Source organism: Budorcas taxicolor, chromosome 21, assembly GCF_023091745.1.
Source record: "Budorcas taxicolor isolate Tak-1 chromosome 21, Takin1.1, whole genome shotgun sequence".
In the NCBI taxonomy this organism is placed as follows: Eukaryota; Metazoa; Chordata; class Mammalia; order Artiodactyla; family Bovidae; genus Budorcas; species Budorcas taxicolor.
In genome coordinates, this window is record NC_068930.1 from 72,422,447 (window position 1) to 72,449,912 (window position 27,466).

Sequence of the window (27,466 nt, forward strand, 5' to 3'; positions counted from 1 at the left end):
CCAGCTTAGCACTGGCCACTCTGTCCAGGGTCAGAACCGAGGCCCTGTGCTCCCTGGCAAATTGGTCCCTGGGTTCCCGCAGACCACTCTCATCATGCCTGCTCCTCACCGCCCCCCTTTCCTCCGCGTGGCTGCTGTGTGGTCCCTGTGGCCAGTGTCCCTCTGCCAGGCTGGGCGCTGTGTCCGGGCAGGCATGGGGCCGGGTCCCCCAGAGACGTTTGCTGAATGATGGAGGGCCCCGACTGTCCCTCCCACGCCGGCTGGGTTCGTCTGGAGGGCTGCTGAGCTGGACCTTGGGCCCAGCCCCGCCCCGACGAGCGCCCCAGGGAGGACAGCGGGCCCCGGCTGCCGGGGGGCAGGGCTCCTTCTTGGGGGTCTGCTCCAGCCGCCACCCAGATGCACCACGCCGAGGGGGCGACTCGGGAAGCGTGACCTCCCTGTGTCAATACTGGCACTGAATCGACTATCGCCCCGATGGGGGAAAGGGCTCAGTCCTCCTTTCACGCTCGTGACTCTCTCGCTCATCCGGGCAGGGGGGTTCTTGTCCTCCCCGGCCATGCGAATTCCAGAACCACCGCCCAGCCCTGCGGGCCCAGCCCTGCTTCATGTTTTCCCCGAGCTGGACGTCGAGTCTGAAGGCTGCCTAGGAGGCTGTGGCTTGTCCCGTGCATGGCCCGGGGTGATGTGGCCAGGTTTCTAAGACTGGAGGCCGGGAGACCCTTCCGTCTCTGTCCGGGAACACCCGTCCACCCTGGACAGCGTTCCCCGCTGGCTCGGGGGTGTGTGCCCTGTGCCCACGGCCCCCAGCTGTGGCCACGCTGGCGTGCAGTGGTGGGCTCCGTGGTGGGCCAGGGCTAGGCCGAGCTGGCGCTGAGTGCCTGCTGCCTGCAGTTGGGTCCCTGGATCCAGCCCCCACACTGTCTGAAGCCTGGCTGGAGCCCCACCAGCTCCTGGGGGCTCCCCGGGGCGGGGCGCCTGGTGTCAGCAGCGTTCTCCAGCTGAGCCTGGTGTTGGCAGGCCCCAGAGCAGCGGGGCGGTGCTCCCTGGGGCTGGCTGCCGGGCACCCTCCCAGCTGGCAGGAGCCTGGTGACTCAGCTGGGGAGGGCACAGGCTGTGGGGCCTGGAGGCTCCTGGCCACTCTGGGGCCTGAGCCTGTGCGGCCCCTGCTCCCTGGATGAATGGCGGTCTGGCTGCTGTCTCCTGCTGTCTCTGGGGGCTTCCTTGGGCCCTGCGGTGGAATGACGGGCTCCGTGTGTCCATCCTGTGTCCTTGCTGGTCTCTGGTTTGGGGGTGAGATCAGGCTGTAGGGGGTGGGACTGAGCTTTGGGTCATGAGTGCCTGCCCTCTGAAGCGGGGATGGGGCTTCGGGGCCGGGGTGGTGAGGGGGCTTTGCATCTTGCAGGAGGGAGCTTCCTGAGGGGAGTCCAGCTGTGGTCAGTGGTGGGGCCCAGCAGGGGAGTGTGTGGTGGTGACTCACTGCCCCTCTGCTGAGCTGGGGAGCCAGGGGTCAGCCCGGCCTCTCAGCTGCTCAGAGCCTTGCTGGGGGCTTGTGTTGGTCTGAGATGGGGGTCAGGGGGTGAGTGTATTCTTGCCTGCAGAATTCCATGGACAGAGGGCCCAGGCGGGCTACAGTCCATGGGGTCACAAAGAGTGGGGCACGGCTTGGGGACTAATACTGTCATTGGGGCCTCTTCAAGGCCCCGTCAGGTGTCCTGAAGGAATCTTGAATCTGAAAGTCAAAAAGAGCTGGTTCTTGTCTTAAATGGTGAGCAAATTCTGGTTTTCTTTTTCCTTTGCCTGCCAGGAAGCTCACAGCAAACGTACTCTTCAGCTCCTGCCCGTCACACGGGCCCTTTCTTACTTGTCTGTCAGAACTGGTCGCTCCTACTTGTTCTAACATGAATGGTCGTTAGCCACGTGGTTTTGCCTAAAATTCATGCCGACTAGTTCCTGGAAGCCACTGCAGTTTGTGTGGAAGGAGACGCAGGGTGTGATAAATAAACAGGAGGGAAGCGGGCCCGTTGTCCCTCAGGTGGGAGCGGGCTGGCGGATGCCCACCAGGCGTCCATGCCTCTGCTCCCTGGGGCTGGGGATCCTGGGTGGTGGTGCTCAGGGCCAGGTGGACTCCTGTCAGGCTTCTGGAAGCAGCCAGGCTGGGAGGCCTGGCCTCCGGGAGCTGCCCCCCGGCGTCCACCCCGGAGCCCTGACCTCCATGGTTCCCCTTCCCGCTGGGTGGACACGGGGCTGGTGAGACACTCTCCTGGTCTGTGGCGTGGCCGCTCCCGGGCAGGCCCTCCCCGTCAGGGGACAGCATCCTTGGCCGAAGAGCCCTCTGGCCCCTCTGGGTGAGGAGGCGATTTCGTTTCTGGCGCCATGTCTTGTGGCTGAGGGACCCGCATGGACTGCGGGGTTCCTGGCCCTCTGGGGCCTCCGTGGCCTTGTCTGGTCTGGTCCCGTCCCGGGCAGCTTCCCTGGCTTCAGCCGTCGGGGCTGGACTGGCCCAGGGATGGCGGACTTAGAGTCCTCCACAGCACAGTGCCCACTGCCCAGCACCCGCCACGCCCGCCTTGGGAAGGGGCTGTCCTGGCCCCGTGGTGCCCGCCTCCAGGGCTGTCCCGGCCCCGCGGTGCCTGCTCCCCTCTGACCCTATGTGATGGGTGCGGGCTGGCGCTCTGTCTTTGGATGGAGCCTGCCGGGCCCTGGGCCTGCCCCGGGCCTCCTCCTTCCTAACAGTCCCGTCCTAGGCGCCCTGGCCCTGTTCACCCCGCTAGGCCTTGGTGCAAGGCCGCCGCCGACTTCGCCTCCTGGAACCCTCCTGCCAGCCCCACACGCCTGGCCTTTTAGAAACCCAAGGGACTGTCCGGAAGCCCTCTCAGCTCGACCCGCTTGGTGGCTGCCCTTGACCCAGACACAGACCCCCCGGTCTCCTCCCTGGGGGTCCTGTCCTGGGCTCCGTCCCTTCCCATGTGGCCCACCCTCTAGGCCCCAGGTCTGCTCCCCAAGCGTGTGGCCTGGCCTCAGGGTCTCAGGGTCTCTGAGCCTCCATCTGTAAAGCAGCCGCGAGTAGGGTGTTTCCCAGGTGGTGGTGCCTGGGAGGCTAGTCATCCTGGAGCCCCGAGGGCACTCTCCAGCCAGGGCAGGTGGTCTGTGGGAGGCCTGGGCTGCTGGGTGTTGAGGTGATGCCAGTTGTCCTGCCGGCACCTGTCCTCCCTGCGGTGGTCGCTGTGGCTCTCAGACCCCCCGAGTGGTGTTGGGAGGCCCGGGTGGTGCTGGGCTTGTGGGGCGCGGCACACCCCACCCTGGGTGGGTCTGGGCAGCCCGTGGAGGCGCTCTATCGCCTGGTGGTCCAGATGAGGAGACTGACGTCCACTGCAGTGCCCGAGCCTGGGCTGGGTGGTTGGACTGAAGGCCGTGTCCAGCTGTGCTCCGCCCCGCCCCCAACAGCCAGGGTCCTGACAGAGCTGCTTCCCCGTCACCCTTGCCTGTCCGGACCCTCCTGCCCGTCTGGCCTCTTGCCCCCCGGGGCACCCGCTGGGTGGAGGACAGGGAGGCCATTGAGGAGAGGAGGTCTCAATGAGCTAGTGTGTACCCCGAGCTAGTGTGCCCAGCTGGCCGGCGCCTGGCACAGGACCTTGGGGATGGGTGCCGGGCAGCGCTGGGTGGGCCAGGCTGTGCCCCCCTCGGCCCCCCTCCAGGGCCAACTCGGGGCCTCAGAACTGCAGGTTTGCAGGTCGGGGTGGCAAAGGGAGGCTCAGGTCTCCCCTGGGCCTCAGCAGGCGCCAGGGCCTGGGGCTGGGGGTGGGCCCCTGGTGAGGCGCCCCATGGTGGGAGGACCCGGGATGACTGAGGCAGGTGGCTGGAAAGCTGCGTCCCTGACTGGCAGCCCTAGCCTGCCCTGCTGCACGGGACCTGGGCATGTCCTTGACAGCAGCACCCGGAGGCCCGGGATCCCTTCCTGGACCTGTTGTCAACTCGGGAAACAGGGGCCGCACAGGGTCACGGCCCAGCTGCTTTGTTTGAGGAGGGAAGGGGGTTGGGCAGGAGGGACCTGTGGCCGATGGGCTGTGCCTGGTGCCCGCTCGCGGAGCCTGACAGAATGGCGGCCTCAGGTGTTCATCCAGACCTGGCCTCTGGGCTCTGGGCCTCCTGGCTGCCCTGCCAGTGGGGGCCGGGCCCCCTTTAAAACCCAGCATGATGGGGGCTCAACAGGGTGGTCTCACAGCCCTGAGCCCGGGGGCTTTTCTGACCTGACCCCCTATCCCCTCCCATGGGGCGCTCATGGGTGCAGGGGGCAGTTGCTGGTCACTCCCATCCATCGTCTGGGTGGGCCTGGCTGGCCTGGGCGGGGGCAGCCCGTCCTGGCAGTTGTGATGGGGCAGCATGACCACCCCCGGGAGAAAATGGAAGGATTACTCAAAGCAGCTTGGAGACCCTGGAAACAAGATGAAGAATGGAGAGGCGTCATTTTTAAGTGGGGGGAACGCCCCGAAAGCTAGGCAGTGTGCAAGGGTGGGTTACACTACACTAAATTGAATCAAATGAAGAAAAACATTTTCCACATGCAAGTAAATATCTGTTTAATTAGACCATAAGGAGGAAATTAACAGTAGTATTTTGTGGTGGGTAATTACTGTCTTTCTGAAGGTGTGGGGCTCCTGAGGGAAGGGGTGGGTGCCTTGGCTGGGCCTTTCATGGGTGGGGGTTAAAATTCTGCAACCTGAGGCTGTGACTCCTCCGGGGCCTGGGCCAGGGTGCTGCCTGGAGCTGCCCCAGGGCTGGGGGAGGAGACCAGGCCCCCGGGAGGGTGGGCCACCCCTCCCGCCCACCCCCAGCTCCCCACTGTGCTGGGCTCTGCTGGGACAGGGGTGTGGCTGAGGACGAGGGCTTTTATCTCCCTGGGGGCTGCCCAGGGTCAGCACCTTGCCTTCCTGTGTCCAGGAGGCCCATCTTGGGAGTGGCCAGTGCCAGTCCCCAGAAGTCCCCTCACGGAGTCCCCGAGCCCCAGGCCAGGGTTCTGGGGGCAGGGGGCCTGCTCTGGGTCGATCCCGCCCGAGGCTCGCTGGTCCGCAGGTGTGGTCTCCAGGGGTGGGCTGTGGGTCCGAGTGAGCAGAGGGCAGTGACTGTCCCGGGATGCTCAGCAGCCCAGCTTCCACCTGAGCCGCCCTCTGGCCCCCGTGCTGGCCCAGCCCACGCTGCCTGGCCTCGGTGAAGGGCTCAGGGCTCCCTGCTCTCTGTGTGGTCACCCCAGACACGCCTCTCCTCCTTGCTGGTGTCGTGTGTGTTACAGGGCTTGGAGCGGTGGGCCTGCCCCACACTGGGAGCCCCCCAAGGACTGGGGGGCTCAGGGGGCCCTATGCAGTGACGGTGGTGAGGGTCCCCTAGGGGAGCGGGCTTGGCTGCCAGGGCTGGAAGAGGGGCTTGGCTCCTCACGGGGGCTTTGGCCACGGGATGGGGCCTGAGTAAGTTGCGGCTGGCCCTCCTGGGCACTCCAGGGAGACCATCTGTGGTCTGGGGGGGGTTCCATGAGCACGGAAGCCCCTGCAGTTGGCTTGCCGAGCCAGCCTACTTGGCGGGGGCACCAGGGTGTGCTCCTTGGGGGCCGGGCTCCCCACGGCAGGCGGAGGCCCTAAACAATGGGCGGCTGGGCCTGGGGCGGGCGGGGCGCCTTTCAAGTCGGGTTAATGGCTGTAGCAGGCGGCCCTCCCTTCCCCTCACCAGCCCACCATTAGCCGCCTCCCGCTGAGTGGAAAAACCAGAGTCATCAGAGTCGGGTCTGGAAAAATCGGGCAGGGGGGTGGTGGGGGGACAGTGACAGCCGGGGCCTGTCTGAGCCCCGTGTGGCTTGGGGATGGGGCGTCTGGCTTCCATCTGTGGCCCGTGGACAACCTGAGTGAAGTCCCCGAAGTGTTTGCGGGGCCCCACGGGGGAGCTGGGGGGCGGGGGTGTCTGCTAATTGGGACCAGGCCTGCCAGGCACTTCAGAGGCTCTGGGGCCCGCCAGCCCGGCCAGAGCAAAGCCAGGCCTTCTGGAGCGGCCCGTGGATCAGGCAGCTGGCGAGGCCGGCCTGGCCAGGTCAGCCCTCCTGCGACCTGGTCCCGACAGCTCTGCGGCCTAGCCTGCGGGGAGTGTGGCTGGCACAGGCTCACCTCGTCGCATCGAGCTTTGTGGATACGGCGTTTTTGTACAAACTTGCGGCCACCCTTTGTTGAGGAAGTCTATCCGCGCAGCTTTCCTGACAGCGTCGGTTTCTAATTGACGTGGGTTTTCGGTCTTGGATTGTCTTTTAAGACCCGGTGCTGCTGCACACCAAGGAGCCTGCCGTCGAGTGTGAACAGGAAGCTGTTGAAACTGGGAAACTGAAAACGTTACCCGATTCGATTTGTTCCAGTCCTCACCCTATCACAGGGATGTGGGCCGAGCCGGAACTGTTCCTGAGTCTGCCTGTCCTGGGGACACAGAGGAGGGCGATCGCCAGCTAATGCTGGACCGGAGGCTGTCCCCTCGAGGCGAGGCCACCCAACCTCAGCCGTCACCCCCATGAAGCCCTCCTGGGGCTCTGTGGACACTGACCTGGCCGGCCGCAGGTCAGGCTCTGGGGCGTCCCGGCTGGGGTGACTGAGGCACCCTCGTTTGCACGGTGCCGTCGGCCTTTGCATCTGAGGGTTTGAGGAGGTCATAGTCCCTTTTGTGGCCAACCGGGCAGCTGCACTGCAGCCACAACCTCTGGGGGGAGCTGTGATCAGGGAGGGGAGGCCCCCGTTCTGCAGACTGGGGGTGACAGGGAGGGCTGAGCCCACCAGCTGCCAGAGTGGAGACCCCGGCCCACATGTGGGTTTGCAGTGTCAGCTGGTGGTGGGAACATCCCGGGTGGTCACGGAGGGAGTGTCCCGACCCCGCACGTGGTTGGGGCTCGTCCCTGGGGAAGGGCACGAACGCTGAGGGGCTGGCCCCGGTGCAGACGCTGAGCCCTATGGGACTGCCCCGGGGAGGGGCTGAGGCAGAGCCCACTGGGCTCTTGAGGCGCGGGGCCTGGGCCCCAGGAGTGGGGCTCTTACTAGCTTCCCTCCAGTGAGGCTCCTGAGAACTGGCGCCCTCCTCCTCGTCTTTTTTCTTCCAGAGATGTCACCTCCTGCAGGCATCCCTCCCTGACCCTGCAGGCTTGGTGAGGGCCTCCACTGGGCTCCTCGGCTCCTGTTCTTGGGCACCTGATACAGGCTTGCAGTTACGGGAAGACCCAGGCGTCCCCTTCAGCGCAGGGCAGGGGGCGGGCTGCAGGGCCCAAGTCCACGCCTGTGGTGGAGCGTGGTGGCCGTCTCGTCGGCCTCCTGCCAGCCGCGCCCAGCCTCGGTCCTCCTATGGGCCTGGAATTGCCCACTTGGTCCTGCAGACCAGGGCCAGAGAAGGCGCAAGGGCAGGGAGTGGCGCCCGGCCCACAGCCCATGCCCACGGGCTTCGGAATAGATTTGCTTCCAGCTGGGGCCCTGGCACCGGCCGCCCCCAGCCTGCCGTGGCTGCCTCGTTTCTGCCGGCCCCCTGGCTGCTGCTTAGGCACGCAGCCTTGGCTGTTGGAAGTGGGTCGTCCGGGATCTGGTGGATGCCTCGTTAGCCAAGAGCAGGACGGTCATGACCGGGGAGGAGGTGGGCAGCTGTCACGGGCACTGAGGGCATCTCAAGCCCCGATGATTGCTTTCTGGTGGGTTTGGGGGACAGCACTGCTCGAGCGAGGCTTATCAGTCAGTTGCGGATGGTGTGGTGGCTGCTGTGGGCGTGAGCACTGGGCGGTGGGTCCTGGCGCCCGGACCCTGATCGCCTCCGTCTCTTGTTCCCCCAGGACCCCTGCCTCTCAGCTCTGCTTCTGGACAAGCTGCCCGCGTGTCGCCCAGAGGCTGAGCGCCGCTGTGATGTCTGTGCCACGCACCTGGCCCAACTCACGCGGGAGGCCCTGCAGCTGCTCCAGGCGCCCGCCAGCCGCGAGGACCCCGACGCCCCCCACGGAGGCCCCAGCCTAGCGACCCCCGGCCCCAACACTGCCCCCAGCCTGAGGGATGGACCAGCGCCGGCGGGCCCCGTGGGGAGGCAGTCGGGCCGGGTGGGGCCCGACAGGAGGAAGGGGCCGGCCTGGCCGTCCGGGCCCAGTGTCCAGGTGTCGGTGGCGCCCGCCGGCCTGGGCGGGGCCCTGAGCACAGTCACCATCCAGGCCCAGCAGTGCCTGGAGGGCGTGTGGAGTGTCTCCAGGGTCAACAGCTTCCTGCCGCCAACGTGCCTGGTGAGTGCCCTGCGTCCGGTGGGCTGGGGGCTCCCGGGACACTGGTCAGGGCTGGACTCCGCCGGGCTGAGTGCCCAGGTGCGAATGGGGCCCCCCAGTGTGGTTTCTGCGAGGGCAGGGGGGCTGTGCGTGTTGGGGGAGGCCCCAGACCTTCCCACAGCGCGCGTCAGGTGTGCAGGCAAGGTCATGTGGGCAGGGCCCTCTCCCATCCCCTGGAGCCTCGCTCCTGCCCCGTGCAGTGCACAGCTGAGGTGGTCCGGTCACTCTGAGACCCCCCTGTGGCGCTGGGCTTGACGGAAGGGCCTGCAGGCTCCTGGGAGGAGGTCAGGCTGCCATCCCACATCTCCTCTGGTCCTGCCCCGTCCAGGCCTCTGCTGCTTGGAGCACAGGCCTCCCTGGGGACACACCTGTCCCGTGGACAGATGCCAGGACCAGGAGTGTCAGGGGGGCCGACCTGGGGCCTGGCGTCTCTCTTCCTGGCGTCCCCTGACTCTGGGATGCGCCCCTGCCCCTCACTCTCCAGGGCCGCCCTCCTGGGGTCGCCCGATTGTCACCCACAGCCATGGAATGGCCTCGTGGAACCAGCTCTGGGCACCAGGGGGACCTCGTGTGCTCAGGGGGGCCCCAAGGTCTGAGGAGACCCCAACTCTGGAGGGTGGAGCTGGGTCCTCACCCCCATGGGTCACAGGGCTGTGCTGGTGGGGGTCTTTCCCCAGTGTCTCCGTGACCCTCAGTTTCCCATCTAGGAGGAGGGGTACCAGGACGGGGGCGTGGGCGGGAGAGGATGGGTTGTAGGACAGGGGGTTCTTGGGATGCTGGGGGGTTGGTTTGGATTCGGTGGTACACGGGGCCAGCTGAGGGCTGGGAGGGTCTTTCCCCAGAGGGCTCCCTGCTGCATGATGGGGTGGAGGTGCCTCAGCTGCACCAGCTACTCAGCTGGGGGCTGAGACCCAGGGCCCAATAGACCCTGGGTCTGTAAAGCGGACAAAGTAGGACGAGCCCTCCCAGCGGGGGGCAGGGTCCATGTGGAGGCCTGCAGGCCTCGTCAGGAGACAGCGCTGAGGCTGGTCAGGCCAGGCCAACACGGGTGTTTGCGGCTGTGTCTCTGCCCCACCCCGTGAAGCCCCGGGGATAGGAGGTCAGATCTGAAGTGGCCGGGGAAACTTCCCAGTTGCCCGAGTGGGCTGCACCGTCTTGCCAGTGGGTGTCTCTGAAATAGACACCTCCTGGGGTCCCTGTGTCCCCCGAGGGGCTGTGGGGGTGGAGGCCCTGGAAAAGGCCCCCAGCTCTTGGGACCAAGTCCCGCACAGCCCCTTCTGCAGGGCAGACCCCGGCCGGCCCCACCTCTGGGCTGGCTGGCCCCTCTGAAGGAGCTGAGCTGTGCTGACTGGACGTTGCTGCCTTCACTGTGGCCTTTGACGAGATCCTGCCCGAGCTGGGAGCAGGGCCCTGGGCACTCGCTGCTGGGGCCGGTCTGTCTGAAGCTGCCCTGTCCTGGGGCCCTCCCTGGCCCTTGGTAGCTGGGGGCACAGGGGGCTTCCAGGAAGAGCTTCTGGTTCTGAACTAGCCTTTGGCTGGTGCGACAGTGCACGTGGGGTGTGGCCTCGCTGCGTCTGACTCCTCCATTCGCTGAGGCCTGGGGCGAGACCAGGGAGAGGGAGGCAGCCTCTGCTGTGCACCCTGTGGTGTCTCCCGGCCGAGAGCAGGGCTGCCCGGGAGGAATGTGCCGTGAGAGCTCCAGAGAGCTGGGCGGCTTCCTGGAGGAGGTGGTATTGAGCTGGGCGTGGGGTAAGTGTCAGAGATGGTGGGCCCCGCCAGAGGTGTGAGAGAGCAGCCAGGGGGCTCCTTATCTTGGGAGGGAGCTGAGCGCAGTCTTGCAGGTAGAGAGAGACCCCCAGGAGGCAGAGGCAGGTGTGAGCTGGTGGTGGGAGAAGGCGGGTTGGCACAGCCCCGTTGGCGGTCTGTTTGCCTCTCTGTGGCTGGTGCCAGGGGCGGGGGATGGTCACTGGGCTCTTGCTGGGCAGCCCTCCTGGCGGCCTGCACGTCGTAAAACGTGGGTGTTTAAGGCTCACTCTTGGCTTTGTGTGTGCATTGATTCGTTCAGGGTGGGTGGGAATGGATTTATAATTAGACAACAGTCCTGGCGATCAATAGAAAGATTATTAGAACCATAAATAGAACTTGAGGACTCAGATGAGGTAATTTCCCCTGAACCCGGGCATTGATCATTAGAGGTGGCCCTGGAGTGTTAGAACACTGCGTGTTAGGCTGTAGAATTAAACACTTCTGGAGGGACGTGCTGTGAATCCCGGCCACGGCCCATCAGCCGCAACCCCCCAACCCCAACCCCGGGCGTGACTGTCTCCAGGAGGATGTGGGTCTGGGCTGGCCAGGTGGGCAGTGAGGGTCTGGTGTGTTCTGGGTGCCCCCTGTGGACTGCCGGGGATTCTTCTATGCACGTGGCCGTCTAGAGGGCCCGGTGTTGGCCAGCCACGCTGTGATCGCAACTGCAGCCCACACTCCTGTCTGCAGCGCAGAACTCAGCCTGGTCCAGGTCATCCACCTCCTGGAAAGTGTCCTGTGATGATTCCTGGTGGCAGGGGCTGCCCAAGGGGACAGTCAGGCAGTCACTTTCCAGCAGCTTTGCCGTCCTGGGGGTTGGAGGTGCTCGTGGACCACCCCCCCACCCCAGGTGCTCTGCCCCGGCCGGCTGCACGGGGACACAGCTGTGAACCGTGGGGTCTCCCTGAGGAGCGCAGGGTCCCGTCAAGTGTTCACAGGACACCTGCAGTCCCTTTGCAGCCAGATGCCTGGAGATTGTGGCTTTGGCCTCCTGACCCCGCCAAGTCGGCTAGAGGTAGCATAGCCTGGGGCCACTGAGGGTGCGGCTGAGTAACATGGTGAAAGGTGCTGCCACCTCCGTTCCCTGCCAGGGAGTCTTCGTGAACCCTCCGTAGTCTTGTAGACATGGGCCAGGCCCCACCCCAGGTCCCGGGGAAGAGGACTTGGAGCAGAGGGTTCGCAGTCAGCCACGGGGCCTGGAGCAGTACAGGTGCTACAGGGAGGATGGAGGGCTTCCTGGAGGAGGTGCTGCTCTGAGTGGGAGGTGAGGTCATTGCTGGTGGAGCGAGGATTTCCTTCTGTCCGTGGAGGTAGGCTGGCCCTGGCTTGGGGACCTGGCTCCTGCCGCCCCTGTGCCAGCCCGCTTGCCGCCCCTACTTCCCGTGAGCCCTGGCCGGGTCCCTGAGGGGTACCCACCTGTCCTTGGGGATGTGGTGGGGACGGTGTGGGGTGGGGGGAGCTTTGACCTGGCCAATGTCACCGGTGCCCCCTGAGCCTCAGTTTACCCACCCGAGGAGTAGTGTTTGGGCTAGACACCCCCGCACTTCCACGTAAGGCTGCTTCTGTGACGTGGGGGAGGGACAGTCTGAGCCTGGGGCCCCGGGGAGACCAGGCAGGGCTCTGAGGGGGCCCCGGTGCCCAGCGCAGGCCCCCTGCACCCTGCAGGGCCAGGTGCAGCTCTGTGCCCCGTGGCCGCCCCTTGCTCTGCTCTCCCCACCTTTCGGCACGAAAAAGCCCCTGAGGGCCCTGGGGAGCACTGTCTTTCCTGGGCCCCGATCTCGCTGATGTGGAGTTCAGGCCCAGAGGGCTCCTGAGGAGTGGGTTAACTTGGTGTTTCCCAAACGGTGCTTGGTAGAACCCCGGTGCCCAGTGGCGGGCACCCCGCAGAGACGGGGGGCCTCCCGTGGGGGCCTCCCCAGACGGCGGGCCCCCCTCACGCTCTCCTCTCTTCACGCTTTTCTTTCGTTGCTGCCCTGGCGCCTCCATCACGCTTTCTGTTCGGCCGCCCGCCCGCCCCGGCCCCCTGTCTCCTGTCCCTGTGTGTGCGTGTGTGGTCTTCCCCTCCGCCCTCCCCGCCGCCCTCCCCTGTCCTCCCGGCTTCTTTTGGCGCGTCCGGGCTCTGCTTCCGGCAGGAACTGGCAGCGGCCTCCCGGTGGCCGGAGCCGGGTGTCGGCAGCTCACCGGCCAGTGGAGCCGCGGCGCGTGCGGGACCCCTGACAGGTCAGTGTGGGGCCCAGCCGGCTGCAGGCATGCCGCGTGGCCTGCACCATTGCCCGTGGGGCCCGACGTTCTGGCTGGAGGCACCGATGCAGGTGTGGGAGGTGGGCTGGCTCGGGCCCCATGGGGGTGAGTGGAGGGGCCCTTGGGGGCCGTGGCCGCTGTCCAGGTGGCCGTGCGGGGCAGCGTGGCTGGGTGGGCCTGGGCTGCTGGATGGAGCGGGTAGCAGGGTGCTGTGGGGGCCGAGCCTCGGGAGCGCCTGCTCTGTGCTGCTCGCAGGGGGCCCCCAGCCAGACTCGGCCCAGGCCCTGGCGATGCCGCAGCTTTTAACATTAGTCCGGTCCTCTGCCACTCTGCTCGACAGAAGAGTTTAGGGCTGTCGTGGGGAGCGCGTCTGTTAGGTGGCAGAAGGGGCTGGCATTTGAGGCCAGGACGTGCTGCATGGAGCCCTGGGGGGCTGCAGGGTGCCAGGCTGTGCCCAGGCCTCGGGTGCCCCATGTCACTCATTTGCCTTGAGCCCCAGCACCGTTTGGAGGAGGAGAAACAGTACCCAGTGGCCCAGGTTTGGGCCTGGCTGACCCCTCCTTGGGAATGTTCCCCAGGAGCGGGTACCCCTCTGTGCCTGCAGCCTCCTCCCCTGGGGCACAGGGCTCACCTCCTGGCTATGGGCCCTGTGTGCCTCATGCCAGGCTGTGCGCTCCTGGAGGGCAGGAGTATTGAACAGCTCCTGTGTGCCGGGCAGGGTACCGGGGATGTGGAGGGGACCAGGCAGGCAGAGGCCTCCTCTGGGTTCCTGGCGTGGACCAGGTGCTTCTGCAAGCTGGGGGTGTGCTAGGGGAGTGCAGTGCTGAGTAGCTGAGCATGGCCCGGTTTCTCTGTGAGCGGGCAGCCCTGGGTAGACTGGGAGAAACAGGGGAGGTCTCAGGGCTGTGGGACAGGGAGTGTCCTAGAGAAGGAGAGGGCTGGCTGTGTTGGGTTCTGAGGGATGCCTAGGAGTTCCTGCCCTGTAGGCAGACGCAGGGCACGGTGCCCCAGCACGGGGCCTGGGCCGTTCCAGGTTGGGACCTGTCCTCGCAGCCTCGGGGGAGCTGCTGGTGCTGTGGGGGTGAGGGTCGGGTGCTGGGCTTCCTTCCAGCCCAAGCTCTGGGGCTCCCTTGGAACTTCCTTTGCAGAAGTGGTTTTGCTGTGTCCCAGGGGATGTGTTGGGAGCTGGTGCTGACCATGGGCTGGGGGTGGTGGTGAGACCCTCCACTGTGGTGAGGGGTGTCCTGTGGAGAGGCGGCTGGACTTCCTGCTGGGCCGTTCCTCCTGAGGCCTGTGGGGGCTTATTCTGCTGAAATGTCACCTTGGCCTGTGGCCATGTCACTTGGGAGACCCCGAGGATGCTGGGCCCTCTAGAGTGTGGCTGCTACCTGGGCGCCTCACCCGCAGGGTCACCAGATAGACCCCGTCCTCTGCCAGGCCGAGCAGAGAGGACGCCTTGGACGATGGTTGTGATCGCACTCCGGGCCAAGTGTAGCCAGGAGCCCCAGGGACCCGGCCTTGGTGCCTGGGGCGCCCTGGAGGCTGGGGCCCTTGGGAAGGGGCTGGGGCTGGAGTGGCCGGGCTGAGGCAGGCCGCTTCCCTCCCCTGCCAGGGGGCCATGTCCACCCACCCTCTGAGGCCAGGTCCTGCTGGGGGGTTCAGCGCCCCACACATGTGCATAAACGTAATATATGGTAGCCGGGTCTCCAGTTGGCCAGCGCCGTCCTGGGGAGCGGTTAATTATATTTGTGCTGTGTTATGAGGCTGTCTCCCTTTCTGGAATTTATTTTAGCTAATTAGTTGGAAATGCCAGAGTAGTATTTCAGATGATGGGAAGATCATACATTATCATACACGGGGCAGTTAGTGCCCCTGACAAATATCTACTATGCTTTCTTCTCTAAGCGTGCCTCTGGGTGCCCCCAGCTGGCCGACCCGGGGGTGATGGCGGGTCCCTGTCCATTTACCTGACCGCGTGTCCCTGTGATTCTGGAGCTTGAAGTTGGGGGGGAGTCAGGCTGGGTGGGGGGCACCTGTGCCCACCTCTCCTCCACCGGGCCCCGAGCGGTTCTGTGTACGTGGGGTCCAGGGAGCATGCTGGTCTCGGGGGGCCGGGGGTCTGGCCCCCTGGCTCCCTGTCGCGGGGCGGGCGCCCGAGCCTCACACCGGCTCCTCCTTCCCTCCAGGCTGAAGCAGCGGTGGCCGCCGTGGCGGGTGGCGGACACGGTCCGGGACGGGCCCCCTCCCGCGGGCTCTGATGGCGCGTCGAAGACGTGGGGCCTGGTCACGCCTGCCCCGGGCGCCCCCCCGGGGGGCTCCACGGGCCCATCAGCTGCAGCCTCCTTCTTCCTCAGGTACGTCCTCCAGGGGGGCACCGTGTCAACCGCACGTCCGGAGGCCTCTCACCCGGTGTGGGGTGCAGCCAAGGGCAGGGCTCCACGCAGTCTCCACCCCTCCCAGGGGGCTGGTCTCAGGCAGGTCACCTCTGGCCTCTGGTGCTCTGTGCCTTGGTTTCCTTGTTTATCAGGTGGCGCTTCCTGGGAGGCATCGCGAGCTGACGGCGGGAGGACCTCAGCCGCGGCCGGTGGATGTCCCCAGGCGGTCCTGGGCCGGTGCCGGCGGCAGGGGGTGGGTGGCATGGACGGGAGGCAGGGGCAGGCAGGCCTCGGGGCAGCTGGCCCTGCAGCTGGGGACACAGGGCGGAACTGGCCTGAGGGAGCACCCCTGGGCCACTGGGGAGGTTGGGGTGAGCTGGAGAGGGTGTCCTGGGGGGGAGTCCTGTCACCTGGGGGCCCTCGGCACATCGCTTCACTGGTGGTGCCCTTGGGTGCCAAGCGCCCCCTGCGGTTGGGGGTCCCAGGGTATGATGGTGGCTATGAGTCATGATGGCCGGCCCTGCAGGTCACTGTCCCATCAGCAGCCCCTGCGGGTGTGATAAGCTCGTCCCTGTATCATAGGAGCCAGCGTCTTATCAGCGTGGCCTGGGGCTGTGGGGCTGACTGAGAAGTGGGGGGCGCAGTGAGGGCGGTGGGCCGGTGGGCATACGTGCAGGCCCACAGCCCCAGGTGGGTACCAGGCGCCGGGCTGGGCCTTCTGCTGTGGGGTAGGTAGGGCCTGCCTCGTGGGCCCAGGAGGCCTGTGGAGGGGACAGAGGGCCGATCTGGACGCCTGGGGGTCCCGGCCCTGGTGGTCTCTGCAGTCTCTGCCCTGGCCTTTGGGGCAGTGGTCATGCCCTGCCAGGCCGCGCTTGCTGGAGGATTGCCAGCCTGAGGGCCCCTGGGGAGAAAGGCCAGTTCTGGGAGTCCAAAGCTGCCCTGGCTCCTTAGCGACCCAGGGCCTGTGGGATGGGGCGCTCCTTTTGTCTCCAGCGAGCGAGGCTGCCTCCGCTGACCTTGGGAAGTTACCATAGAAACAAACGTGGGGGCTGGGGCTGGGGGCACTGCCGGCTGTCCTTACTGCCAGCCTGTGGGACACCCCTGCTCACAGCAGCTTCCTGAGGGTCGTGGGCCCAGTCTGGGGGTGGGTGTTGCAGCTGGAAACACCGCCCCGGGCTGACACCTGATTTGGTCCCGAGGCCCTCTGCCCGTTGGGGCTGTGGGTGCTTCATCGTTGGCCTGAGAGGGGTGGTCTCAGTTTTACATGCCCCCCTTTGTTCTGTGTCGGGGAGGTGCTTGTCCGGAGTCCCCCGGAGGTGAGGAGCTCCTGGACCCCCGGGCAGGGGGTGCCTCAGGAACGAACTGAAGGCACGTTCTGTGACCCGTCACTGGGTCCCCGGGGGACAAGGCTGACCCCCAACCCATACCCTGCCCCTTGGAAGTTTCCGGTTGGTTGGGGGCTGAGTGGCAGTGTGCAGTCTCTGAAGGAGCCACGCAGTGTCGCCCACGCACTGAGGGCACAGAGGCGGGCTTGGAGGGTTGAGTAGGAGCCTGGTGTCTGCCCAGTGGAGGAAGAATAGGGTGGGCTCAGGGGTCAGGGGTCCCTGAGCACCCCCTGGGGGCCGGCACACTAGCCTCGGGCTTTCCTGGGTCTTCCCGAGAGCCGCTTACCCCGCCGTGGGTGAGCCACGGCAGAGGGTGATTCTGGGGGCGGCTTGGGGACGAGGCCTGTGGGACATGGGGCACGGATGAGGCCTGGCGCCCTGCACGCCCCACTGGGCCTGGGTGGGCAGCTTGGTCACGACTTGGGCACCGCAGCTGCAGTGGCGACCGAGGGCTCCGCATGCCAGCACCCCCCAGGGCCCTGCACAGGCCGCCTCTGTAATTACATTTCTCTGGGGGCTCTGGTGACCTTGACTCCCCTTTAGAGCCCCCCACAATGCTGTGTAATGTCCTTCCTGTCTCTGCAGTCTCCCCTCCCCCACACCCTCCTCTGGGCCTTTCTGGGGTGGGATGCCGGGGGGGGTCTCCTCCCAGACCCCTGAAGCTAGAGGTGGGATACAGTGGGGTCACCCCCTGGACCCCTGAAGCTCAACGGCATGGGAAGGACGGCTCTGAGCCCCCTCAGCAGGGGCAGTGGTGGGCTCCCTCCGAGCGGCGCTCCCAGGCACCCCCCACCCCCTCCACTGCAGCCTTAGGGGCACCCCTCCCCCACGTCTGCCTGGACGGCCAGGCCGCAGGACGTCAGGTTGGTACCCGGCAGGGGCCCGGGGTGGGATGGGTGCTGCCAAGAGGCCCCCGGCCAGCAGGGCTCCGAGGAGAGGTGTCCCTCACCCGCAGGGCTGGCGAGGAGCCTGGGAGCCTTGGGGTGAAGGCCCCGGGTGACAGGAGAATCAGGCAGGCGCGGCAAGAGTCAGGGCTGCTGGGGCTGTGGGCCTCGGCCTCGGGGGCTCCAGCGCTCCCTTAGCCGCCCTGCACTGGCAGACCGGGATGGGCCGCTCCCGGGGGTGGAAGCAGGCCAGGCGTGTGGGGGCGTGGCCCGGTCCTCCCGCCTCCTGGTGGCCCAGGTCGGAAGCTGGTAACTGAGCCCCACTCACATCCAAACGGGCCCTGTGTCTCCTCAGGGTGAGTAAAGGCCTCACTGTCAAGGCCAACTGCCTGTGAAATTACCTTCTTGTTTGGAAGAGGCAATTTTTCTTTGTAAAAAGGCAAATATTTTCCTTTCTGTTCACATGAATCAGCGAGCAGGGCCTGTGAGCCTTGGAAAGGGCTCTGGGATTCAGTGAGAGGGCTGGGGGTTCAGGGCGATGCTTGGAGGGCTGGGACCCTCCCTCCCCCCTCCCCCCTCCCCCCTCCCCCCTCCCCCCTCCCCCCTCCCCCCTCCCCCCTCCCCCCTCCCTCCCTCCCTTCCTCACCTGTTCTCTCACCCCTGCCCTCATGGCCCCATCCTCAGCTTCCCCTGGGTCCTAGGCCTGGGCCAACACCTGCCCCGCAGAGCCACCTCGGGGTGGGGCACAGCCATGTAAGCTCAGGGCAGAGCGGAGTTCCCGTGTAGCAGGAGGCACAGGGTTCGGGGAAGCCAAGTGTGGGGGCATCAAGGCCGGCTTCCTGGGGGAGGTGTCCTCTGAGGATGAGAACTGTGGGCGCAGGAAGTCTTCCCTTCACAACCGGACCACGGGGAGGTACCCACCCGGCTACCATGGGTCCCACCTTGAGCCCCCCTTGCCCACTGCTCCCCAGCAGGCAGTGGGTGTTTGTGGTCCTGAGTGTGACATCTCCTCCCCCCCTCCCCCCTGCCCAGAAACCAGGTCTGTGCCCCTAGCAGGCTGGCCCCTGCAGAGATGCCCCCCACCCACCCCAGGTCGCGTGAGCTGAGACGCAGTCCCCAGTGGCTGACAGGCTTGTCCCGGGTGTGAAGGGCCCTGGATTTCATCAAAGGGGAGCGTGCTGTCCTGGGGCACTCTGAGTCACCCCCGGTGAGCTGAGCCTGTAGGAGCGGAGACCTGGAGGGCCGGCAGGCTGGGGCGCAGCCTCTTGGCTCCCTGCCCTGCGGGGGCTGACCCAGGGCAGGCAGGGAGGAGGGGGCACCTGAGTTCGGTCGGACCACAAGGCAGAGACGCTGGCCAGGGACGTTCCAGCCTCCCGGGACTGGTGGGGCCATAGACGGCTGAGGGCCGTGTCTGTCCAGTGGTGAGACCTGGGCGTGTCCAGTGGGGAAGGACACCTCCCGGGGCACTGCCAGAGCCGTGGAGGTGTTGGGGCAGGGCTGAGTGAGGCCCGTGCCGGAACCTGGGCTCCCGAGAGGGTCACCGAGGGTGCAGGTGACCCGGGGGCCGAGCCCTGCCCGCTGCTCATGAGCTCCACTGCCAGATGGCGTCCGGCCTCCCCCAGCACCTCACCCATCCTCCTGGTCTCCACGAGCCCTCGAACCTCTGGGGTGCGGGTTCTGGATGTCCCTCTGGCCTTGGAGGAGGGGGCCTGGCTTGTTCTAGGAGGAGCAGAGAGCTAGCTGTGGCGGGGCGGGGGACTCGCCTTGGCCGTGGCCATCTGCTGATATATCTGGCCACCCTGATAGATGACCAGACCCGGAGCCCCCTGGGCAGGCTGGTTCTGGGAAGTCCTTGTGATGCTCTTCCCTGACGTCCAGGCTGTGGGGCCCCGGTGCCCACGCAGAGGCGAGCCGACCCCACGGGTGATCATCTGTGTCCCCGTGTCCTGTCCAGGCAGGCTGGGGGCCAGCCCACCTGCCCTGATTGTGCCCGGGCAGGGCCTGGGGCAGGGATGCCCGCTGCACGGCACGCCTCTGGGTCAGGGGGTCGCGTCTTCCTGTCGGGGCAGTGGGTGGGGAGCTGTGGCCTCACTCGGGGTGGCGGGGTCCAGGGCAGCAGGCTGGGCTGGGGAGGGGGCGGGGCGGGAGGAGCCCCGAGGGCTGAGCTGGATGGGCTCCCTGCCCGGTGCCTCCGGCCCCCACCCGGCTCAGTCCAGCCGCCTCCCTGGACGGTTGTGCTGCAGTTCCATGCAGCCCCGTCCTGCCTTCTGAGTCCTTCTCGCCTTGAGCCTGCGGACGCCCTGAGCCTGCGGACACTCAGCCTCCATCCTGCCCCGGGTGTGATGCGTGTGTGGGGCGGGGGCGGTGGGAGGGGGATGCGGGACTCCGCTGTCCAGGAGGCTTCAGGTTTAGGACACACGGGCTCTAGTGGAAACCGGGGCTACGTCTGCTCGTGGCTGGAGAAGCCGCGGCCCTCCCTGGCTGAGGATGCCGGCCCGCTCACACGCCCCGGGCCCTCCCTGCCCCGCGCGCACCGGCCGCCCTGGCTGAGGATGCTGGCCCGCTCACACGCCCCGGGCCCTCCCTGCCCCGCGCGCACCGGCCGCCCTGGCTGAGGATGCCGGCCCGCTCACACGCCCCGGGCCCTCCCTGCCCCGCGCGCACCGGCCGGCCTGGCTGAGGATGCCGGCCCGCTCACACGCCCCGGGCCCTCCCTGCCCCGAGCGCACCGGCCGCCCTGGCTGAGGATGCTGGCCTGCTCACACGCCCCGGGCCCTCCCTGCCCCGCGCGCACCGGCCGCCCCACCACGCTGTTAAGGAGCCGCCTCACACTGTAGATTACTTTTATTTTCCTGGATGACACCGCACTAGGAGGAAAGCCGTCCCTGGGGTCTCTTAAAAGACAACTCCTATTAAAGATGAGAGGAGTTGAGCAAAACCCTAGTAGCTCCACTGACTGGGAGGCTGACTGTGGGGCCGTGCTGTCCACGGTGTGGGGCCTCCTGTCGGGACCTTTGGAGGCTGATGGCGGGGGGGACTGGGGCTGGGGCTGTGGGACGAGGAGGGTGTGTGTGGAAGGAGCAGGCCGGGGAGCCGGGCTGGGCGAGTTCTTCAGCCCTGAGCCTGGACGCGCCCTGGCCTCCCGTCCCTTTCGGTGGGAAGTGGGGGGTGCTGGGGAGGCGGGTGGGGGTGGCTGATGGAGGCGGGGGCAGTGCTGGGGAGGCGGGTGGCTGATGGAGGCCGGGGGTGCGCGCTTTCTCTGTTGCCTGGTGTCACCTTGAACGCATTAGATCATCAGGGCTGCTCACGAGGGCCCCTGTGGGGGGGTCATGCCCTCCCATGTTAGAGATGGGGGAGACTGAGGCACCAGGTGCGGTCACACGGCCTGTGAGTGACGGAGCCCAGTGGCTGCGTTGGGGGAGGATGATGAAAAAAAAAGGATGCCCTTGGTGCAGGGTGCAGGGTCCCGCGTCTGCCCGGGCCAGGTCGCCTGGCCTGAACGGGCCGAGCTGCCAGGGGCTGCACGTGGCTGCCCGCAGCCCCGGGGGCCTCTGCGTGGCTGGTGGGAAATGAAGTGCAGGCCCAGCAGCTGCTCGCAGGGCGGGGCAGGCGTCAGGGCAGCGCTGAGCGCCCTGCCCCCTTGTTCCCCCTAGGGCCGCCCAGAAGCTCAGCCTGGCCTCCAAGCGCAAGAAACCCCCCCCGCCGCCGCCCCCCGCCCCGCGCCGGGCCTCCACCTACCCCACAGACTTCAGCGGGGGTCCTGCAACTGTGGCCGCCCCCTGCACCCCCTTGCCTGCTCAGGGCCACCTCCAAGGCCAAGGACAACCCCAGCAGTGTTGGAAAGGTAGGCCCTACCCTGAGTTGGTGGTGACCCAGGGGTGGGATGAGGCTGGGGTGTCTGGGCACGAGCTGGGTGGGGGGAGCAGGTGGTGAGGGACCCTGCTGCCTTCTCTGGGGCTGGACCAGGGGGCTCCGTGTCCAGATGGGCTGACTGAGGCCGGGGCTGCCTGGACACTCCAGACGGCGGTGGGGAGCCTGGGGGACTAGGGATGGGGGGCGATATGGGAAATGGGTGGGGGGGTCCCTGGAGCATCGGCCACTCTCAGAGTTGGGTGGGGCGACCAGGGCTTCCTGGGACTGAAGGGTGGGGTCCGACTCCAGGAACCCCTGCGCCTTGTCTCTCAGGCAGGGCGGGGGCACAGCTGGTGCCCCTCGGCTCGCCAGAGTCCGGGCAAAGTCCTGCCGTATCCTGACACGATAACTGAGGGTGGGTTGCAGGGTGCTCAGCTGAGTGGGAACGCTCCCGGGTTCGGGGGCCAGGCCCGCAGCGTGAAGGCCCCTGCCCGTCACAGCTGGTCAGCTCTGAGCTCCTGTCCCTTCTGCTGAGACGGTTTCCGTCCGGGCCCTGCCTGGGCTTCTCATGACTGCCCGCAGGCCTGGGTCAGGCTGTGTGAGGGCTCCATCCTCAGTGCAGGGGGCTCTATGCCGTTGCAGGCGGGGAGCCCAAGCCTCGGAGGGCTGCGGGGGGAGGGCGACACCCTGACCCTGAGGATGGACCCCTTCGGCCCCCTCTGAGCCTCCCACCCAGGCCCTGGGCCCGGCCTCTGCAGTCCCCAGAGGCCCACACCCCCTGGACGCACACCCCTGGGCTCAGTCCATCCTGCTGCCTAGGTCGCACCCCAGGGGGCTTCTGCTCTGGGTCTGGAGAGGGAACTGGCCGTGGGGGAGGGGCTCTAAACACTCTGGGCCTGGCTCTGACCTGGGCCTGTCACTGGATCCTGGGCCCTGGGCCCATCCTGGTGGGGCTGGGCAGCTGGAGGCACAGACCTGGCTTTCTCGCTGCTGCCCTGTGTTACTTGGGATGCACAGACCTCGCCCTCCCCTGGGGGGACCAGCCCCCCCAAGTATTCCAGGGCAGGGGCCCCCCACACTGGCAGACCCCCATCCCCGGAGGCAGGAAGCCCGTGGCCACTGTCCTAGCCCTCTCTCCACTCCCCTCCCCCACCAGGCCCCCCTCCCTGCCTCCGTGGATGATGTTATTTGCACGAATATCACATAGTCAGAAATGCCTCCTGAAAGGCATTTAATATTGTCAGAGAAAAGAAGTTAGATTACACTCGATTCTTGACATTAATGTGCCACTTAAGATAATTCATCATCGTGCGGAATTACAGAAGACGGTCCCTCCCCCCACGCCCGCCCAGGGCCCCCTCTTAGGAGTGGAAGCCCGTTTTTATGCAAAATGTATTTGTTCCCTACCTGGCAGCTACTCAGCGGGTGCTTTGCAATAGCTGAACATTTAGGGGGAGATGTGCTTGTCTGGCAGGGAGACCCTGTCATTTCCCCTGGTAATGAAAGGCCCTCACAGACCAGGACCTGGCCTTGGGGCTGGCACGGGGGTGGGAACCCCAGCGGGGCAGCCCAGTCAGGCTTTTCCCCGCCGGGAACACGCTCCAATCTGCAGAACCCATTTGGCTCCTGAAGTGGCCTGGAGTTCACACTAAAAAAAAATTGCCAAAAATTACTGGGAAGTGCACATTTTCGTCTGCTTGGCAGCGGCATTTGGAAATGAAATAGTTTTGTTCGTGTCGTCAGGGAATAAAAGAATCGATTCTCGCCTAATGGAGCCTGGGTTGGAGGCGCTCAGTAGAGGAGTATTTCTCCCCGCATCTCCCCCAGGACCGCCTCTCCTTAGCAGAGCGGTTTGCATGTCAATTTGCCACATGCCGAAGGGGTGTCGGTGGCGCCTCGCGCGAACTACCCACGGTAAACCAATTTTGCCGGCGTTATGTATCTGTCACTTACAATTAAATCCGTGAAAAATACTGGCTCTGAGATGAGCCTGGTAATTTGATTTACACTGTGGTGGAGAAATCGGAGGTTTCAGTGGAGGCCTGTGTCCCCCTGCGGAAGCCGGGATGTAGTGCTTTCTTCTGGGGGTGGGGGGCTCACCGGGGGTGGCTCGCCCGGCAGCTCTGGGCCCCTCTCGGCCTGAGGTCTGTGTTCTCCGTGCAGGTTTTGGGGTGTCTGCAGTGCAGCTTACTCTGGGCTCTTGCATCTTAAGTTTCTGGGCCCCCCCGCCCCCAGGCTTCTGTTCGCTTGAGGGCCTTAGGGCTCGGGGTCCAGCTCTGGAAGCTGGGCGTGAAGGCAGATGAGCAGCACTGGCGAGCTCTGCATCTGTTTAGGGTTTGGGGGACACACAGTGGCAGAGGCTGCCAGGTGGCCTGCTGGCCCCTGAGCTCAGCTGAGCCTGTCTCACTCTGTCCACTGTCCCACCCTGTCACCCCGGCCTCGGTCTCCCCACCATCTCCCCTGACCCCTGACCTCAGAATCCCTGTCTCCTCGGATCAACCTGCCCTCTTCCTCCCGGTCCTTGTGCTGACGGGCTTGCCTCTGGGTCCTGCCTGGTCCTGAGTGTGAGTCTGGCCTCCGGCAGCTCTGGGGTCAGAAGTACCGGAGCCCATTTCTCCCAAGGGCAGCGCGGGCGTCGGCCGGTCCCGCTTCATGGTTTGTCCCTTCTTCATTCCCCAGGCCGGGGAGGATGTGCTCAGGGCCCTGACGGCCTCTGGCCTGGGGCTGGGAGCTGGCGGGAAAGGCTCCCTGGAGGAGGTGAGGCTGGACCGAGACTGGGGATGGGGCGGGGCCCACGCCCTCCCTCTGCCCCGCGCCCTATCTGCCCCGCCTCGGTGCACTGCCATCTCTCCTTGGGGCTGCGCCTTGCTGTGTGCAGAGCCTGCCGAGGTCGGGAGTCGGGGAGTGTGGGGAGGGCCTTGCTCAGGGGCAGCCTCTGTCCACCCATGGCGCGGGGGCAGGGGCTTGGGGAAGGACACGCGCTCGGGAGCACTCCTGAGGCTCTGATGGGGTCCCTGTGGGAGGGCCCAGGTCTTGCTTCTACTCCCCCCTCTCCCCTTCTCACTCCCCCCTCAGATTTGGGGTTCGGGATTTCAGGGGACCCGCTCGCAGGCTGTGTGAGGCAGGTGGGACAGTTGACCTCTCTGAGTGGGTTTCCTCCCTCCTCAAGCTTGCGCGGGCCTGGGGGAGAGGGGTCACTGCAATGGCTGGCAAGGCCCTGGAGCTGGCAGAGCTAGGGGGGAGCCCGCGCAGGTGACTCTGCTCTTGAAGGCCCGGATCTCGGGGCTTGCTCCCCTGGACCCGGCTCTGCATCGGGGCCAGCGAGGGGGTGTCCTCGGGGTCCCGTCCTCGTCTTCTCTCTCTGCCCCAGGGGCAACTGCGGTCTGCTTCCTCTCTCCTCCCTGTGGCCCCCTACGCGGACTCCCTGATCCGTGCTGGCGTGCTCCTCCCGCCAGGCCTCACCACCTCCCTGCCTTGCTGACCTCATGTGGGACGTGCTCCCGCCTGAGGCTGGGGCGTGGATGCCGCATTCCTCCGGCGGGGACCCCGTGCCGGCCGGGCCTGCTGTCCCGACTCTCGAGAGGCTGCCCCTGCCCTGTAATTAGCGCTGCTCAGAGGCCCGCTCCGCCCGCCTCCCCAGGTGAAGGTCATGCTGCGGATCTGGCCTGCGCAGGGGGCCCAGCGCTCGGCCGAGTCCACGTCCTTCCTCAAGGTGGACACTCGCAAGAAGCAGGTGACCCTCTACGACCCGGCCGCCGGGCCCCCAGGCAGCACGGGTCCCAGACGTGCCCCCACGGCTGCCGTCCCCAAGATGTTCGCCTTCGATGCGGTCTTCCCCCAGGACTCGGAGCAGGTGAGGTGGTGGGGCAGCCTTGGGCGGACGGGGTTGGCAGCACAGACAATGGGAGATGGTCAGACCTGCACCTCTTCTCGTGCAGGGTGGGCAGGAGACGATGAGAGGAGGCCCGGGCGTGGGGGCTGGGTGCGGCTGGGCAGGCCGCCTGTGTCTCCCCTTCCCTGCTGGCCTCCCCACCCTCCCGTGTCCACCAGCTTCTGGGCTGCTTCTCAGGCCCAGTTCCCAGAGTCTGCCCTCTGAAGCTTTCCACGCAGAGCTTGTTTTCCCCGGGATGCTCCTCTGTGTGTCCTGTGCCTGCCGTGATCACGCGTGTGGTATGGTGTGTGCCTGCTGTGATCACATGTGTGCTGTGGTATGTGCCTACTGTGGTCACGTGTGCAGTGTGGTGTGTGCCCACCGTGAACACGTGCAGTGTGGTGTGTGCCCACTGTGATCACGCGTGTGGTGTGATGTGTGTGCCCACTGTGATCACGTGTGTAGTGTGGTGTGTGCCCACCATGAACACGTGCAGTGTGGTGTGTGCCCACTGTGATCACGCATGTGGTGTGGTGTGTGTGCCCACTGTGATCACGTGTGTAGCGTGGTGTGTGCCCACCGTGAACACGTGCAGTGTGGTGTGTGCCCACTGTGATCATGCGTGTGGTGTGATGTGTGTGCCCACTGTGGTCACGTGTGCAGTGTGGTGTGTGCCCACTGTGATCACGTGTGTGGTGTGGTGTGTGTGCCCACTGTGATCACGTGTGTAGTGTGGTGTGTGCCCACCGTGAACACGTGCAGTGTGGTGTGTGCCCACTGTGATCACGCGTGTGGTGTGATGTGTGTGCCCACTGTGATCACACGTGTGGTGTGATGTGTGTGCCCACTGTGATCACACGTGTGGTGTGATGTGTGTGCCCACTGTGACCACGTGTGTAGTGTGGTGTGTGCCCACTGTGATCACGTGTGCAGTGTGGTGTGTGCCCACCGTGAACACTTGCAGTGTGGTGTGTGCTCTCTGAGATCACGTGTGTGGTGTGATGTGTGTGCCCACTGTGATCATGCGTGTGGTGTGGTGTGTGCCGGTGTGGCCACAGTGGCACTGTGACTTCTGTGTGTGTGCACCGTGCCTGTCAGCTGTGTCTGTCGGCTCCTGCTGCGAGTGTATGTGTGTCTGTGTCCGGTCCGTGTGTGTTGTGTGTCCACGTGGAGACCTCTGTGTCCTTGGTCCTGGTGTCCTCCCGGCCGCCTCATGGACTCACTGTCCATGTGTGACGTGACAGAAGGGGCAGGAGGCGGGGGTGGCGGCCTGACTCTGTGTCCCTCCTGCAGGCCGAGGTCTGCTCGGGGACTGTGGCTGACGTGCTCCAGTCGGTGGTGGGAGGGGCTGACGGCTGCATTTTCTCCTTTGGCCACGCAAGCCTCGGTAAGTACCCCTGACCACCCGCTCTGCAGTCTCTGGAGGCTGTTTCTGGGGCGGGGTGCCGGGGCTGGGCCTGACCCCTGTGGGCAGTGGGAGAGGAAGCCCAGACGACAGGCCTGGACATCAGGCGCCCATGGAGTGGGGGAGAGAGGGCTGCTGGGCTGGGCCGGGGACGCGGCTGCCCGCCCTGCTGGCTCTGAGGGCCCATCCGCCGGCCCGCAGGCAAGTCCTACACCATGATCGGGAGGGACAGCTCGCCGCAGAGCCTGGGCGTTGTGCCCTGCGCCATCTCTTGGCTCTTCAGGCTCATGGACGAGCGCAGGGAGAGGACGGGCGCCCGCTTCTCCGTCCGCGTGTCAGCCGTGGAGGTGTGCAGCCGGGGCCAGAGCCTGCGGGACCTGCTGGCCGAGGTGGCCTCCGGCAGCCTGCAGGACACGCAGTCCCCGGGCGTGTACCTGCGGGAAGACCTGGCGTGCGGGGCGCAGGTACCCTGACCGCGCCGGGGGGCGGGGCCGCGGGCTGGGGCGGGGGCGGGGACGGGGCCGCGGGCTGGTTACTGGGGCGCTGTGGGGACAGCTCAGCCCCGAGTCACTCTGGTGCCTACCCCCCTGTCCATCCATCCGTCCGTCCTCAGCTCCAGAACCAGAGTGAGCTGCGGGCGCCCACGGCTGAGAAGGCAGCCTTCTACCTGGACGCTGCACTGGCCGCCCGCGAGGACTCCCGGGGAGGCTCCCACGTGCTCTTCACGCTGCACGTGTACCAGTACCGCGTGGAGAAGTGCGGCAGAGGCGGAAGTAGGTGGCCGCGTGCCTGAGTCGCGGCGTCGGGAGCCCTCCGGCCCGGGCAGCCTTGGGCGTCCTGGGTCTGGGGGCCCTGGGGCTGAGCCTTCACCTCCTGCCCTGTGGTTTCAGTGTCCGGAGGCCGCAGCCGCCTGCACCTCATTGACCTGGGCAGCTGTGAAGAGGCCCCTGGGGGCCCCCCATCCCTGTCCTTGTCTGCCTTGGGCAGCGTCATCTTGGCACTGGTCAGTGGAGCCAAGCACGTGCCCTACAGGTAAGTGCGGGCTCCTGGGTGGGCCTGGGGAACTGGCCCAGCCCAAGTCAGGCGTGTCCAGTGTGTCCATGGTCCCTGACCCCTCTGTCCTTTCTTCCTCATTGTGTGACCGGCTTTGCTACCCAAGGGCTGGCAGGGAGTCCTGGTGCCCAGGGCCCAGGGGACAGAGGTGGGTGTCAGACCTGACCCAGGGGCCCCAGGCACGGCCCATGTCCAGCTAGAGGCCCTCCTCCCTCTCTCCAGCCCCATAGCAGCCCCCAAGCCCAGTGGTTCCTCAGCACCCCTCCCAGGCCCTCAGCCTCTGAGCCCCGCC

General features: G+C 66.3%; 1 protein-coding gene across 1 annotated transcript in view; it reads left to right on the plus strand.

Moving 5' to 3' along the window:
- KIF26A (kinesin family member 26A) overlaps nucleotides 1-27,466 on the plus strand; it is a 37,389-nt gene that overhangs the window by 3,980 nt on the left and 5,943 nt on the right. Inside the window, 10 exon segments of the mRNA XM_052659832.1 lie at nucleotides 7,832-8,266; nucleotides 14,536-14,562; nucleotides 14,564-14,703; nucleotides 20,647-20,746; nucleotides 20,748-20,837; nucleotides 24,486-24,698; nucleotides 26,010-26,103; nucleotides 26,323-26,585; nucleotides 26,735-26,894; nucleotides 27,012-27,153. Of these exon segments, the coding sequence (XP_052515792.1) occupies nucleotides 7,832-8,266; nucleotides 14,536-14,562; nucleotides 14,564-14,703; nucleotides 20,647-20,746; nucleotides 20,748-20,837; nucleotides 24,486-24,698; nucleotides 26,010-26,103; nucleotides 26,323-26,585; nucleotides 26,735-26,894; nucleotides 27,012-27,153 (1,664 nt within the window).